General features: G+C 51.5%; 1 protein-coding gene across 2 annotated transcripts in view; it reads left to right on the forward strand.

Moving 5' to 3' along the window:
* The window catches only part of LOC139392312 (peptidyl-prolyl cis-trans isomerase FKBP9-like), a 29,395-nt gene that overhangs the window by 8,596 nt on the left and 3,299 nt on the right, over positions 1-17,500 (forward strand). For both annotated transcript variants that reach the window (XM_071140212.1, XM_071140211.1), the window contains exons 3-6: positions 5,757-5,946; positions 16,155-16,300; positions 16,744-16,933; positions 17,405-17,500. The exon at positions 17,405-17,500 is cut by the window's right edge and continues 50 nt beyond it. In XM_071140212.1, the coding sequence (XP_070996313.1) occupies positions 5,757-5,946; positions 16,155-16,300; positions 16,744-16,933; positions 17,405-17,500 (622 nt within the window). The remainder of the gene's footprint in view (positions 1-5,756; positions 5,947-16,154; positions 16,301-16,743; positions 16,934-17,404) is intronic.

Genomic DNA, 17,500 nt, shown 5'->3' on the forward strand with positions numbered 1-17,500 from the left:
TACATCTACATCTACATGAACATCTACATCTACATGAACATCTACATCAACATCTACATCTACATCTACATCTACATGAACATCTACATCTACATGAACATCTACATCTACATCTATATCAACATCAACATCTACATCAACATCTACATCTACATGAACATCTACATCTACATCTACATCTACATCTACATGAACATCTACATCAACATCTACATCTACATGAACATCTACATCTACATCTACATCTACATCTACATCAACATCTACATCTACATCTACATCTACATCTAAATCAACATCAACATCAACATCTACATCTACATCTACTCAACTGATCATCTCTTACTTATTTATTTACATTTGATTTAACCTTTATTTAACTAAGGCAAAGTCAGTTAGGAACAAATTCTTATTTACAATGACGGCCTACTGGGGAACAGTGGGTTAACTGCCTTGTTCAGGGATGCAGAACGACAGATTTTTACCTTGTCAGCTCAGGGATTCGATCTAGTTCAACGCTCTAACCACTAGTCTACCTGCCGCCCCTCTAACCACTAGTCTACCTGCCGCCCCTCTAACCACTAGGCTACCTGCCACCCCTCTAACCACTAGGCTACCTGCCGCCCCTCTAACCACTAGGCTACCTGCCACCCCTCTAACCACTAGGCTACCTGCCGCCCCTCTAACCACTAGGCTACCTGCCACCCCTCTAACCACTAGGCTACCTGCCACCCCTCTAACCACTAGGCTACCTGCCACCCCTCTAACCACTAGGCTACCTGCCGCCCCTCTAACCACTAGGCTACCTGCCGCCCCTCTAACCACTAGTCTACCTGCCGCCCCTCTAACCACTAGGCTACCTGCCACACCTGTAATCTGTGTGTTTAGCTTCCAACATTGTGAAATCATAGCTTTTATAACATAGCTTACGGTAGGCCTATAACATGGCTATAACAGCTTACGGTAGGCCTATAACATGGTTATAACAGCTTACGGTAGGCCTATAACATGGTTATAACAGCTTACGGTAGGCCTATAACATGGTTATAACAACTTACGGTAGGCCTATAACATGGTTATAACATAGCTTATGGTAGACCTATAACATGGTTATAACAGCTTACGGTAGGCCTATAACATGGTTATAACAGCTTACGGTAGGCCTATAACATGGTTATAACAGCTTACGGTAGGCCTATAACATGGTTATAACATAGCTTACGGTAGGCCTATAACATGGTTATAACAGCTTACGGTAGACCCATAACATGGTTATAACATAGCTTACGGTAGGCCTATAACATGGTTATAACATAGCTTATGGTAGACCTATAACATGGTTATAACAGCTTACGGTAGGCCTATAACATGGTTATAACAGCTTACGGTAGGCCTATAACATGGTTATAACATAGCTTACGGTAGGCCTATAACATGGCTATAAACATTGGTCTGTCTTGTCTGTGTAATGACGAACACAGGTAGAAGCTGTAGCTCTGGGCTCCGGATGCAGTTGGCGGTTGGGTCTATGGGTCGCACGAGGATGTGTTTGTGTGTAGGCCTGTGTACAGCATGTCTGTGTACAGTATTCATAAAACAGACAGAGGAAGGAGGACAGGAAGTGGGCCATCTCGGTTCCATGTGGAATCGGCCCACTCTGACATCACAGACCAGGAAGTGAGCGGTCTCGGCTCCATGTGGAATCGGCCCACTCTGACATCACAGACCAGGAAGTGAGCGGTCTCGGCTCCATGTGGAATCGGCCCACTCTGACATCACAGACCAGGAAGTGGGCGGTCTCGGCTCCATGTGGAATCGGCCCACTCTGACATCACAGACCAGGAAGTGAGCGGTCTCGGCTCCATGTGGAATCGGCCCACTCTGACATCACAGACCAGGAAGTGAGCGCTGCCTGGAGCCAAGCTGTTTGTTACTTTGCACAGGGCAGGCTGAGCTAGCTGCTGTCACTGAATATCAGATCAATCAGCTGGTTGACAGATTAGTGTTGCAAGAAGCTCAGACCAACCCTCTACAACTAACACAGAGAGGAGGAGTCCTGTTGTAGGCGGTACCCTCGTTTACAGGGGAGAGCACCGTGTCAGGAGTGTGTTTGTCCATATTAGTGTATGTGTGTGTGTATATTAGCATGTTGTTGTGCGTATAAAGAGGTCATCAAGCGGATTGGTTGGTTTTGCACGGGGAGAGATTAGAACAGGAATGTGTGGCCTGACTTGACATGTAGAGACCGGTAAAGAGAGAGAACGTGAGATGGGGGGAGGGGGCGTGTATGGACAGGTAAATGTAGGTGTCTTTTCTATAGATTTGTGTGTGGAAGAGAGAGAGAGGGTGAGAGAGGCATAATAGCCATAACATGGCATTTTAAACATCTCTATTTCTTTGAGTGCAATGCCTACTGTTAATTTTTATTGTTAATTTCACTTAGTTTTTATTATCTATTTCACTTGCTTTAGCAATATGGTTCCCTTGCCAATAAAGCCCTTTGAAATGAATTGAATTGAGAGGAAGAAAAGTAGGAGAAGAAGGTGTGCGAGCCGGGGCGGGAGAGCCGGGGAGGGACAGCCGGGGAGGGAGAGCCGGGGAGGGAGAGCCCGGGGAGGGAGAGCCGGGGAGAGGGAGCCGGGGAGGGAGAGCCGGGGAGGGAGAGCCTGGGGAGAGGGAGCCGGGGAGAGGGAGCCGGGGAGGGCGAGCTGGAGAGGGAGCCGGGGAGAGAAAGCCAGAGAGGAAGAGCCGGGGAGGGAGAGCCGGAGAGGAAGAGCCGGGGAGGGAGAGCCAGGGAGGGAGAGCCTGGGGAGAGGGAGCCGGGGAGAGGGAGCCGGGGAGGGCGAGCCAGGGAGGGAGAGCCAGAGAGGAGGAGCCGGGGAGGGAGAGCCGGGGAGGGAAAGCCAGAGAGGAAGAGCCGGGGAGGGAGAGCCGGAGAGGAAGAGCCGGGGAGGGAGAGCTGGAGAGGAAGAGCCGGGGAGGGAAAGCCGGAGAGGAAGAGCCGGGGAGGGAGAGCCGGAGAGGAAGAGCCGGGGAGGGAGAGCTGGAGAGGGAGCCGGGGAGAGAAAGCCAGAGAGGAAGAGCCGGGGAGGGAGAGTCGGAGAGGAAGAGCCGGGGAGGGAGAGCCGGGGAGAGGAAGAGCCGGGGAGGGAGAGCCGGGGAGAGGGAGCCGGGGAGGGAGAGCCGGGGAGGGAGAGCCGGGAGGGAGAGCCGGGGAGGGAGAGCCGGGGAGAGGAAGAGCCGGGGAGGGAGAGCCGGGGAGAGGGAGCCGGGGAGGGAGAGCCCGGGGAGAGGGAGCCGGGGAGAGGGAGCCGGGGAGGGCGAGCCAGGGAGGGAGAGCCAGAGAGGAGGAGCCGGGGAGGGAGAGCCGGGGAGGGAAAGCCAGAGAGGAAGAGCCGGGGAGGGAGAGCCGGAGAGGAAGAGCCGGGGAGGGAGAGCCGGAGAGGAAGAGCCGGAGAGGGAAAGCCGGAGAGGAAGAGCCGGGGAGGGAGAGCCGGAGAGGAAGAGCCGGGGAGGGAGAGCTGGAGAGGGAGCCGGGAAGAGGAAGCCAGAGAGGAAGAGCCGGGGAGGGAGAGCCGGAGAGGAAGAGCCGGGGAGGGAGAGCCGGGGAGAGGAAGAGCCGGGGAGGGAGAGCCGGGGAGGGAGAGCCGGGGAGGGAGAGCCGGGGAGAGGGAGCCGGGAGGGAGAGCCGGGGAGAGGGAGCCGGGGAGGGAGAGCCGGGGAGGGAGAGCCCGGGGAGAGGGAGCCGGGGAGTGGGAGCCGGGGAGGGCGAGCCAGGGAGAGGGAGCCGGGGAGAGAAAGCCAGAGAGGAAGAGCCGGGGAGGGAGAGCCGGAGAGGAAGAGCCGGGGAGGGAGAGCCGGGGAGAGGAAGAGCCGGGGAGGGAGAGCCGGGGAGAGGGAGCCGGGGAGGGAGAGCCTGGGAGAGGGAGCCGGGGAGGGAGAGCCGGGAGGGAAAGCCGGGGAGAGAGAGCCGGGGAGGGAGACCTGGGGAGAGGGAGCCGGGGAGGGAGAGCCGGGGAGGGAAAGCCAGAGAGGAAGAGCCGGGGAGGGAGAGCCGGGGAGAGGAAGAGCCGGGGAGGGAGAGCCGGGGAGAGGGAGCCGGGGAGGGAGAGCCGGGGAGGGAGAGCCGGGAGGGAGAGCCGGGGAGGGAGAGCCGGGGAGAGGAAGAGCCGGGGAGGGAGAGCCGGGGAGAGGAAGAGCCGGGGAGGGAGAGCCGGGGAGAGGGAGCCGGGGAGGGAGAGCCCGGGGAGAGGGAGCCGGGGAGAGGGAGCCGGGGAGGGCGAGCCAGGGAGGGAGAGCCAGAGAGGAGGAGCCGGGGAGGGAGAGCCGGGGAGGGAAAGCCAGAGAGGAAGAGCCGGGGAGGGAGAGCCGGAGAGGAAGAGCCGGGGAGGGAGAGCCGGAGAGGAAGAGCCGGGGAGGGAAAGCCGGAGAGGAAGAGCCGGGGAGGGAGAGCCGGAGAGGAAGAGCCGGGGAGGGAGAGCTGGAGAGGGAGCCGGGGAGAGAAAGCCGGGGAGAGGGAGCCGGGGAGGGAGAGCCGGGGAGGGAGAGCCGGAGAGGCAGAGCCGGGGAGGGAGAGCCGGGGAGGGAGAGCCGGGGAGAGGAAGAGCCGGGGAGGGAGAGCCGGGGAGAGGGAGCCGGGGAGGGAGAGCCGGGGAGGGAGAGCCGGGAGGGAGAGCCGGGGAGAGGGAGCCGGGGAGGGAGAGCCGGGGAGGGAGAGCCCGGGGAGGGGGAGCCGGGGAGAGGGAGCCGGGGAGGGCGAGCCAGGGAGAGGGAGCCGGGGAGAGAAAGCCAGAGAGGAAGAGCCGGGGAGGGAGAGCCGGAGAGGAAGAGCCGGGGAGGGAGAGCCGGGGAGAGGAAGAGCCGGGGAGGGAGACCTGGGGAGAGGGAGCCGGGGAGGGAGAGCCGGGGAGGGAAAGCCAGAGAGGAAGAGCCGGGGAGGGAGAGCCGGGGAGAGGGAGCCGGGGAGGGAGAGCCGGGAGGGAAAGCCGGGGAGAGAGAGCCGGGGAGGGAGACCTGGGGAGAGGGAGCCGGGGAGGGAAAGCCAGAGAGGAAGAGCCGGGGAGGGAGAGCCGGAGAGGAAGAGCCGGGGAGGGAGAGCCGGGGAGAGGAAGAGCCGGGGAGGGAGAGCCGGGGAGAGAAAGCCAGAGAGTTGGAGGGAGAAGCAGTCCTTGCCAGCAGAGAGAACAACTGTCAACTCACCAGTATGAATTGAATCACAACCACCCTCAACTTCTCTACCCCTTCTCCTCCCTTCCTCTTCCCCTCCTCTCATCTTCCCTCCCCCCAAAACAATGTCTTTGGCCTGTTTATAAACTGTGATTAAGTACCTTCAAAGAAATCATTCCATGTTCATCTGACGAGTCTAACATTCAGAGAAAGAAAGAGAGAAAGGAGAGAGGAAGTAGAGAGAGGGGATGAGAGAGAGAGGGGATGAGAGAGAGAGGGGATGAGAGAGAGAGAGAGAGAGAGAGAGAGAGAGAGAGAGAGAGAGAGAGAGAGAGAGAGAGATGAGAGACAGGATAAGGGAAGAGAAGGTGAGAGAAAGGGGGTGAGAGAAGAGAAGGTGAGAGAGAGGGGATGAGAGAGACAGGATAAGAAGAGAAGGTGAGAGAGAGGGGATGAGAGAGACAGGATAAGAAGAGAAGGTGAGAGAGAGGGGATGAGAGAAGAGAAGGTGAGAGAGAGGGGATGAGAGAGACAGGATGAGAGAAGGTGAGAGAGAGATCAAGTGTAACTGTCATTCTTCCTTAATCCAGGTGATGTCATCCCTTCAGACGCAATCCTCCATTTTGACGTTCTGTTGTTGGACGTGTGGAACCCTGACGACGGGGTTCAGAGTGAGACGTACTACACCCCTGAGAACTGCTCTAGGAAGGTAGAGGTGTCAGACTACGTACGATACCACTACAACGGAACACTGCTGGACGGAACACTGTTCGACTCCAGGTGAGACACACCACACACTACTAACACACACTACTAACACACACTACTAACACACACTACACACTACTAACACACACTACACACTACTAACACACACTACACACTACTAACACACACTACACACTACTAACACACACTACTAACACACACTACTAACACACACTACACACTACTAACACACACTACACACTACTAACACACACTACACACTACTAACACACACTACTAACACACACTACTAACACACACTACACACTACTAACACACACTACACACTACTAACACACACTACACACTACTAACACACACTACACTCTACTAACACACACTACACACTACTAACACACACCACTAACACACACTACACACTACTAACACACACTACACACTACTAACACACACTACTAACACACACTACACACTACTAACACACACTACACACTACTAACACACATTACACACTACTACCACACACTACTAACACACACTACACACTACTAACACACACTACACACTACTAACACACACTACACACTACTAACACACTACTAACACACACTACTAACACACACTACACACTACTAACACACACTACACACTACTAACACACACTACACAATACTAACACACACTACTAACACACACTACCAACACACACTACACACTACTAACACACACTACACACACTACTAACACATACTACACACTACTAACACACACTACTAACACACACTACACACTACTAACACACTACTAACACACACTACTAACACACACTACACACTACTAACACACACTACACACTACTAACACACACTACACACACTACTAACACGCACTACACACACTACTAACACACACTACACACACTACTTACACACACTACTAACACACTACTAACACACACTACACACACTACTAACACACACTACACACTACTAACACACACTACACACACTACACACACTACACACTACTAACACACACTACACACACTACTAACACATACTACACACTACTAACACACACTACTAACACACACTACACACTACTAACACACACTACTAACACACACTACTAACACACACTACACACTACTAACACACACTACACACACTACTAACACACACTACACACACTAGTAACACACACTACACACACTACTAACACACACTACTAACACACACTACACACACTACTAACACAAACTACACACACTACTAACACACACTACACACACTACTAACACACACTACACACACTACTAACACACTACTAACACACACTACACACACTACTAACACACACTACACACTACTAACACACACTACACACTACTAACACACACTACTAACACACACTACACACACTACTAACACACACTACTAACACACACTACACACTACTAACACACACTACACACTACCAACACACTACTAACACACACTACTAACACACACTACTAACACACACTACACATTACTAACACACAGTACACACTACTAACACACACTACACACTACTAACACACACTACTAACACACACTACTAACACACACTACACACTACTAACACACACTACACACTACTAACACACACTACACACTACTAACACACTACTAACACACACTACTAACACACACTACACACTACTAACACACACTACACACACTACACACTACTAACACACATTACACACTACTAACACACACTACTAACACACACTACACACTACTAACACACACTACACACTACTAACACACACTACACACTACTAACACACTACTAACACACACTACTAACACACACTACACACTACTAACACACACTACACACACTACACACTACTAACACACACTACACACTACTAACACACATTACACACTACTAACACACACTACACACACTACTAACACACACTACACACACTACTAACACACACTACACACTACTAACACACACTACACACTACTAACACACACTACACACTACTAACATACACTACACACACTACTAACACACACTACACACACTACACACTACTAACACACACTACACACTTCTAACAGACACTACACACACTACACACTACTAACACACACTAGGAGACGGGGTGATGATAGAGGAGAAGGGGGTGATGATAGAGGAGAGAGGGGTGATGATATAGGAGAGGGGGGTGATGATAGAGGAGAGGGGGTGATGATAGAGGAGAGGGGGGTGATGATATAGGAGAGGGGGGTGATGATATAGGAGACAGGGTGATGATAGAGGAGAGAGGGGTGATGATAGAGGAGAGGGGGGTGATGATAGAGGAGAGGGGGGTGATGATATAGGAGAGGGGGGTGATGATAGAGGAGACAGGGTGATGATAGAGGAGAGGGGGGTGATGATAGAGGAGAGGGGGTGATGATAGAGGAGAGGGGGGTGATGATATAGGAGACAGGGTGATGATAGAGGAGAGGGGGGTGATGATAGAGGAGAGGGGGGTGATGATAGAGGAGAGGGGGGTGATGATAGAGGAGAGGAGGGGGATGATAGATAAGGGGGGGGTGATGATAGAGGAGAGGGGTGTGATGATAGAGGAGAGTGGGGTGATGATAGAGGAGAGGGGTGTGATGATGAAGGAGCGGGGGGTGATGATAGAGGAGAGGGGTGTGATGATGAAGAAGAGGGGGGTGATGATATAGGAGACAGGGTGATATAGGAGAGGGGGGTGATGATAGAGGAGAGGGGGGTGATGATTGAGAAGAGGAGGGTGATGATAGAGGAGAGGGGGGTGATGATAGAGGAGAGGGGGGTGATGATAGAGGAGACAGGGTGATGATGAAGAAGCGGGTTGTGATGATAGAGGAGAGGAGGGTGATGATAGAGGAGACAGGGTGATGATAGAGGAGAGGGGGTGATGATAGAGGAGAGGGGGTGATGATAGAGGAGACAGGGTGATGATTGAGAAGAGGAGGGTGATGATAGAGGAGAGGGGGGTGATGATAGAGGAGAGGGGGGTGATAGAGGAGACAGGGTGATGATAGAGGAGAGGGGGGTGATGATGAAGGAGCGGGTTGTGATGATAGAGGAGAGGAGGGTGATGATAGAGGAGAGGGGGTGATGATAGAGGAGAGGGGGGTGATGATAGAGGAGAGGGGGGTGATGATAGAGGAGAGGGGGGTGATGATGAAGGAGCGGGGGGTGATGATAGAGGAGAGGGGTGTGATGATGAAGAAGAGGGGGGTGATGATATAGGAGACAGGGTGATATAGGAGAGGGGGGTGATGATAGAGGAGAGGGGGGTGATGATTGAGAAGAGGAGGGTGATGATAGAGGAGAGGGGGGTGATGATAGAGGAGAGGGGGGTGATGATAGAGGAGACAGGGTGATGATGAAGAAGCGGGTTGTGATGATAGAGGAGAGGAGGGTGATGATAGAGGAGACAGGGTGATGATAGAGGAGAGGGGGTGATGATAGAGGAGAGGGGGTGATGATAGAGGAGACAGGGTGATGATTGAGAAGAGGAGGGTGATGATAGAGGAGAGGGGGGTGATGATAGAGGAGAGGGGGGTGATAGAGGAGACAGGGTGATGATAGAGGAGAGGGGGGTGATGATGAAGGAGCGGGTTGTGATGATAGAGGAGAGGAGGGTGATGATAGAGGAGAGGGGGTGATGATAGAGGAGAGGGGGGTGATGATAGAGGAGAGGGGGGTGATGATAGAGGAGAGGGGGGTGATGAGATAGGAGACAGGGTGATGATAGAGGAGAGGGGGGTGATGATAGAGGAGAGGCGGGTGATGATATAAGAGAGGGGGGTGATGATATAAGAGAGGGGGGTGATGATATAGGAGACAGGGTGATGATAGAGGAGACAGGGTGATGATAGAGGAGAGGGGTGATGATAGAGGAGAGGGGGTGATGATAGAGGAGAGGAAGGCGATGATAGAGGAGAGGGGAGTGATGATAGAGGAGACAGGGTGATGATAGAGGAGACAGGGTGATGATAGAGGAGAGGGAGGTGATGATAGAGGAGAGGGGGTGATGATAGTGGACACAGGGTGATGATAGAGGAGACAGGGTGATGATAGAGGCGACAGGGTGATGATAGAGGAGAGGGGGTGATGATAGAGGAGAGGGGGTGATGATAGAGGAGACAGGGTGATGATTGAGAAGAGGAGGGTGATGATAGAGGAGAGGGGGGTGATGATAGAGGAGAGGGTGGTGATGATAGAGGAGACAGGGTGATGATGAAGGAGCGGGTTGTGATGATAGAGGAGAGGAGGGTGATGATAGAGGAGAGGGGGTGATGATAGAGGAGAGGGGGTGATGATAGAGGAGACAGGGTGATGATAGAGAAGAGGAGGGTGATGATAGAGGAGAGGGGGGTGATGATAGAGGAGAGGGGGGTGATGATAGAGGAAAGGGGGGTGATGATAGAGGGGAGGAGGGTGATGATAGAGGGGAGGAGGGTGATGATAGAGGAGAGGGAGGTGATGATAGAGGAGACAGGGTGATGATAGAGGAGAGGGGGTGATGATAGAGGAGAGGGGGTGATGATATAGGAGAGGGGGTGATGATATAGGAGACAGGGTGATGATGGAGGAGAGGGGGTGATGATAGAGGGGAGGAGGGTGATGATAGAGGTGAGGGGGGTGATGATAGAGGGGAGGAGGGTGATGATAGAGGAGACAGGGTGATGATAGAGGAGACAGGGTGATGATAGAGGAAAGGGGGTGATGATAGAGGGGAGGAGGGTGATGATAGAGGTGAGGGGGTGATGATAGAGGAGAGGGAGGTGATGATAGAGGAGACAGGGTGATGATAGAGGGGAGGGGGTGATGATAGAGGAGACAGGGTGATGATAGAGGAGAGGGGGTGATGATAGAGGGGAGGAGGGTGATGATAGAGGAGAGGGGGGTGATGATAGAGATGACACTACTAACACACACTACACACTACTAACACACACTACTAACACACACTACTAACACACACTACACACTACTAACACACACTACACACTACTAACACACACTACACACTACTAACACACACTACACACTACTAACACACACCACTAACACACACTACACACTACTAACACACACTACACACTACTAACACACACTACTAACACACACTACACACTACTAACACACACTACACACTACTAACACACATTACACACTACTAACACACACTACACACTACTAACACACTACTAACACACACTACTAACACACACTACACACTACTAACACACACTACACACTACTAACACACACTACACACTACTAACACACACTACTAACACACACTACCAACACACACTACACACTACTAACACACACTACACACACTACTAACACATACTACACACTACTAACACACACTACTAACACACACTACACACTACTAACACACTACTAACACACACTACTAACACACACTACACACTACTAACACACTACTAACACACACTACACACACTACTAACACACACTACACACTACTAACACACACTACACACACTACACACACTACACACTACTAACACACACTACACACACTACTAACACATACTACACACTACTAACACACACTACTAACACACACTACACACTACTAACACACACTACTAACACACACTACTAACACACACTACACACTACTAACACACACTACACACACTACTAACACACACTACACACACTAGTAACACACACTACACACACTACTAACACACACTACACACACTACTAACACACACTACACACACTACTAACACAAACTACACACACTACTAACACACACTACACACACTACTAACACACACTACACACACTACTAACACACTACTAACACACACTACACACACTACTAACACACACTACACACTACTAACACACACTACACACTACTAACACACACTACTAACACACACTACACACACTACTAACACACACTACTAACACACACTACACACTACTAACACACACTACACACTACCAACACACTACTAACACACACTACTAACACACACTACTAACACACACTACACATTACTAACACACAGTACACACTACTAACACACACTACACACTACTAACACACACTACTAACACACACTACTAACACACACTACACACTACTAACACACACTACACACTACTAACACACACTACACACTACTAACACACTACTAACACACACTACTAACACACACTACACACTACTAACACACACTACACACACTACACACTACTAACACACATTACACACTACTAACACACACTACTAACACACACTACACACTACTAACACACACTACACACTACTAACACACACTACACACTACTAACACACTACTAACACACACTACTAACACACACTACACACTACTAACACACACTACACACACTACACACTACTAACACACACTACACACTACTAACACACATTACACACTACTAACACACACTACACACACTACTAACACACACTACACACACTACTAACACACACTACACACTACTAACACACACTACACACTACTAACACACACTACACACTACTAACACACACTACACACTACTAACATACACTACACACACTACTAACACACACTACACACACTACACACTACTAACACACACTACACACTTCTAACAGACACTACACACACTACACACTACTAACACACACTAGGAGAGGGGGTGATGATAGAGGAGAAGGGGGTGATGATAGAGGAGAGAGGGGTGATGATATAGGAGAGGGGGGTGATGATAGAGGAGAGGGGGTGATGATAGAGGAGAGGGGGGTGATGATATAGGAGAGGGGGGTGATGATATAGGAGACAGGGTGATGATAGAGGAGAGAGGGGTGATGATAGAGGAGAGGGGGGTGATGATAGAGGAGAGGGGGGTGATGATAGAGGAGAGGGGGGTGATGATATAGGAGAGGGGGGTGATGATAGAGGAGACAGGGTGATGATAGAGGAGAGGGGGGTGATGATAGAGGAGAGGGGGTGATGATAGAGGAGAGGGGGGTGATGATATAGGAGACAGGGTGATGATAGAGGAGAGGGGGGTGATGATAGAGGAGAGGGGGGTGATGATAGAGGAGAGGAGGGGGATGATAGAGAAGAGGGGGGTGATGATAGAGGAGAGGGGTGTGATGATAGAGGAGAGTGGGGTGATGATAGAGGAGAGGGGTGTGATGATGAAGGAGCGGGGGGTGATGATAGAGGAGAGGGGTGTGATGATGAAGAAGAGAGGGGTGATGATATAGGAGACAGGGTGATATAGGAGAGGGGGGTGATGATAGAGGAGAGGGGGGTGATGATTGAGAAGAGGAGGGTGATGATAGAGGAGAGGGGGGTGATGATAGAGGAGAGGGGGGTGATGATAGAGGAGACAGGGTGATGATGAAGAAGCGGGTTGTGATGATAGAGGAGAGGAGGGTGATGATAGAGGAGACAGGGTGATGATAGAGGAGAGGGGGTGATGATAGAGGAGAGGGGGTGATGATAGAGGAGACAGGGTGATGATTGAGAAGAGGAGGGTGATGATAGAGGAGAGGGGGGTGATGATAGAGGAGAGGGGGGTGATAGAGGAGACAGGGTGATGATAGAGGAGAGGGGGGTGATGATGAAGGAGCGGGTTGTGATGATAGAGGAGAGGAGGGTGATGATAGAGGAGAGGGGGTGATGATAGAGGAGAGGGGGGTGATGATAGAGGAGAGGGGGGTGATGAGATAGGAGACAGGGTGATGATAGAGGAGAGGGGGGTGATGATAGAGGAGAGGCGGGTGATGATATAAGAGAGGGGGGTGATGATATAAGAGAGGGGGGTGATGATATAGGAGACAGGGTGATGATAGAGGAGACAGGGTGATGATAGAGGAGAGGGGTGATGATAGAGGAGAGGGGGTGATGATAGAGGAGAGGGGGGTGATGAGAGAGGAGAGGGGGGTGATGATAGAGGAAAGGGGGGTGATGATAGAGGGGAGGAGGGTGATGATAGAGGAGAAGGGGTGATGATAGAGGAGAGGGAGGTGATGATAGAGGAGACAGGGTGATGATAGAGGAAAGGGGGTGATGATAGAGGAGAGGGGGTGATGATATAGGAGAGGGGGTGATGATATAGGAGACAGGGTGATGATGGAGGAGAGGGGGTGATGATAGAGGGGAGGAGGGTGATGATAGAGGTGAGGGGGGTGATGATAGAGGGGAGGAGGGTGATGATAGAGGAGACAGGGTGATGATAGAGGAGACAGGGTGATGATAGAGGAGAGGGAGGTGATGATAGAGGAGACAGGGTGATGATAGAGGAAAGGGGGTGATGATAGAGGGGAGGAGGGTGATGATAGAGGTGAGGGGGTGATGATAGAGGAGAGGGAGGTGATGATAGAGGAGACAGGGTGATGATAGAGGGGAGGGGTGATGATAGAGGAGACAGGGTGATGATAGAGGAGAGGGGGTGATGATAGAGGGGAGGAGGGTGATGATAGAGCAGAGGGGGGTGATGATAGAGGAGAGGGGGGTGATGATAGAGGGGAGGAGGGTGATGATAGGGGAGAGGGGGTGATGATAGAGGAGACAGGGTGATGATAGAGGAGAGGGAGGTGATGATAGAGGAGAGGGGGTGATGATAGAGGAGAGGGGGTGATGATAGAGGAGAGGGAGGTGATGATAGAGGAGACAGGGTGATGATAGAGGGGGTGATGATAGAGGAGACAGGGTGATGATAGAGGGGGTGATGATAGAGGAGAGGGGGTGATGATAGAGGGGAGGAGGGTGATGATAGAGGAGAGGGGGGTGATGATAGACGGGAGGAGGGTGATGATAGAGGAGACAGGGTGATGATAGAGGAGAGGGAGGTGATGATAGAGGAGACAGGGTGATGATAGAGGAAAGGGGGTGATGATAGAGGGGAGGAGGGTGATGATAGAGGAGAGGGGATGATGATAGAGGAGAGGGAGGTGATGATAGAGGAGACAGGGTGATGATAGAGGGGAGGGGGTGATGATAGAGGAGACAGGGTGATGATAGAGGTGAGGGGGTGATGATAGAGGGGAGGAGGGTGATGATAGAGGAGACAGGGTGATGATAGAGGAGAGGGAGGTGATGATAGAGGAGACAGGGTGATGATAGAGGAGAGGGGGTGATGATAGTGTAGACAGAGTGATGATAGAGGAGAGGGGTTGATGATAGAGCGGAGGAGGGTGATGATAGAGGAGAGGGAGGTGATGATACAGGAGAGGGGGGTGATGATAAAGGGGAGGAGGGTCATGATAGAGGAGAGGGAGGTGATGATAGAGGGGAGGGAGGTGATGATGAAGGAGCGGGGGGTGATGATAGAGGAGAGGAGGGTGATGATAGAGGAGACAGGGTGATGATAGAGGAGACAGGGTGATATAGGAGAGGGAGGTGATGATAGAGGAAAGGGGGTGATGATAGAGGGGAGGAGGGTGATGATAGAGGAGAGGGGGTGATGATAGAGGAGACAGGGTGATGATAGAGGGGAGGGGGTGATGATAGAGGAGACAAGGTGATGATAGAGGAGAGGGGGTGATGATAGAGGGGAGGAGGGTGAAGATAGAGGAGAGGGGGGTGATGATAGAGGAGAGGGAGGTGATGATAGAGGAGACAGGGTGATGATAGAGGAGAGGGGGTGATGGTAGTGTAGACAGAGTGATGATAGAGGAGAGGGGGTGATGATAGAGGGGAGGAGGGTGATGATAGAGGAGAGGGAGGTGATGATAGAGGAGAGGGGGGTGATGATAAAGGGGAGGAGGGTCATGATAGAGGAGAGGGAGGTGATGATAGAGGGGAGGGAGGTGATGATGAAGGAGCGGGGGGTGATGATAGAGGAGAGGAGGGTGATTATAGAGGAGACAGGGTGATGATAGAGGAGACAGGGTGATGATAGAGGAGAGGGGGTGATGATAGAGGAGAGGGGGGTGATGATAGAGGAGAGGGAGGTGATGATAGAGGAGACAGGGTGATGATAGAGGAGAGGGGGTGATGATGGAGGAGACAGGGTGATGATAGAGGAGACAGGGTGATGATAGAGGAGAGGGGGTGATGATAGAGGAGACAGGGTGATGATAGAGGAGAGTGGGGTGACATTTAGTCTGTCTTCTATGACGTATTTGCTCATTCCCTCCCCATCTCTCTCCCCCCCCCCCCCCCCCCCCCCCTCTCTCCCTCCCCCTGTAGCCACACCCGTTTGCGTACCTACGACACCTACGTGGGGATTGGCTGGCTGATCGCTGGCATGGACCAGGGCCTTCTGGGCATGTGTGTTGGGGAGAGACGCATCATCACCATGCCCCCTTCGCTAGGATACGGATCAAACGGAGATGGTAAGTGGGTGCTGCTGGGTAATAGAGTTCTTTCTGAGTGTTTTCCCAGTACAGGCCTCTCTAATACTGTTGGACCAGAGATGGCATCATCAGTGTGAAGCTCTCTCTCTCTCTCTCTCTGCCTCTGTCTCTGTCTCTGTCTCTGTCTCGCTCTCTCTCTCTCTCTCTCTCTCTGTCTCTGTCTCTGTCTCTGTCTCGCTCTCTCTCTCTCTCTCTCTCTCTCCCTCTCTTTCTCTCTCTCTCTCTCTCTCTCTCTCTCTGTCTCTGTCTCTGTCTCGCTCTCTCTCTCGCTCTCTCGCTCTCTCTCTCTCTCTCTCTCTCTCTCTCTCTCTCTCTCTCTCTCTCTCTCTCTCCCTCTCTCTCTCTCTCTCACCCTCATTCTCTCTTTCTCCTCCTCTCCCTCTCATCCCTCCATCCCTCTCATCCCTCCTTTCCCTCTCTAGGTAGTGATATCCCAGGCCAGGCCTCCCTGGTGTTTGATGTAGTCCTCTTGGACCTCCATAACCCTAAAGACGGCGTCACTATAACCAACCAGGACATACCTCAACCCTGCCTCAGGAAGAGTATATCTGGGGACTTTATCAGATACCACTACAACGGATCACTACTGGACGGGACCTTCTTCGACTCCAGGTTAGGAAGCGTGAGAGAGAGTGTGTGTGTGTGTGTGTGTGTGTGTGTGTGTGTGTGTGTGTGTGTGTGTGTGTGTGTGTGTGTGTGTGTGTGTGACTTCATAAATATTATGTAAACACTGCTCCTCTGTTTCCTTGTGGTCCTGCTGCATTGTGTTTATCCTTCGTATGTAAGTATTATGTTGTCCTCAAGGTGGCAGTATAACCTTACAAACTAAAATAGACTGAACTTAGTTTCTCGTAAGATTTACTGAATGAATCCAAACAGTACAAGAAAAATGGCACTCTAAGTTCAGACTGAATAAGATGTAGAATTTAGAATCTAGATATTAAGGAAATGTAGAATTTAGAATCTAGATATTAAGGAAATGTTGAATTTAGAGCTTCTTTATGTTTTAATATGTTGGTAACTGATTGTACTGCGTCTCGTTCTGTACATGTGATTATTGTCCTCTGTTGTTGAATACCACAGTTACTCTCGTAACCGTACTTATGACACGTACGTGGGTAAGGGCTCTTTGATTGGTGGGATGGACGAGGGCCTGATCGGAGTCTGCATCGGAGAGAG

Source organism: Oncorhynchus clarkii, chromosome 32, assembly GCF_045791955.1.
Source record: "Oncorhynchus clarkii lewisi isolate Uvic-CL-2024 chromosome 32, UVic_Ocla_1.0, whole genome shotgun sequence".
NCBI classification, from domain to species: domain Eukaryota; kingdom Metazoa; phylum Chordata; class Actinopteri; order Salmoniformes; family Salmonidae; genus Oncorhynchus; species Oncorhynchus clarkii.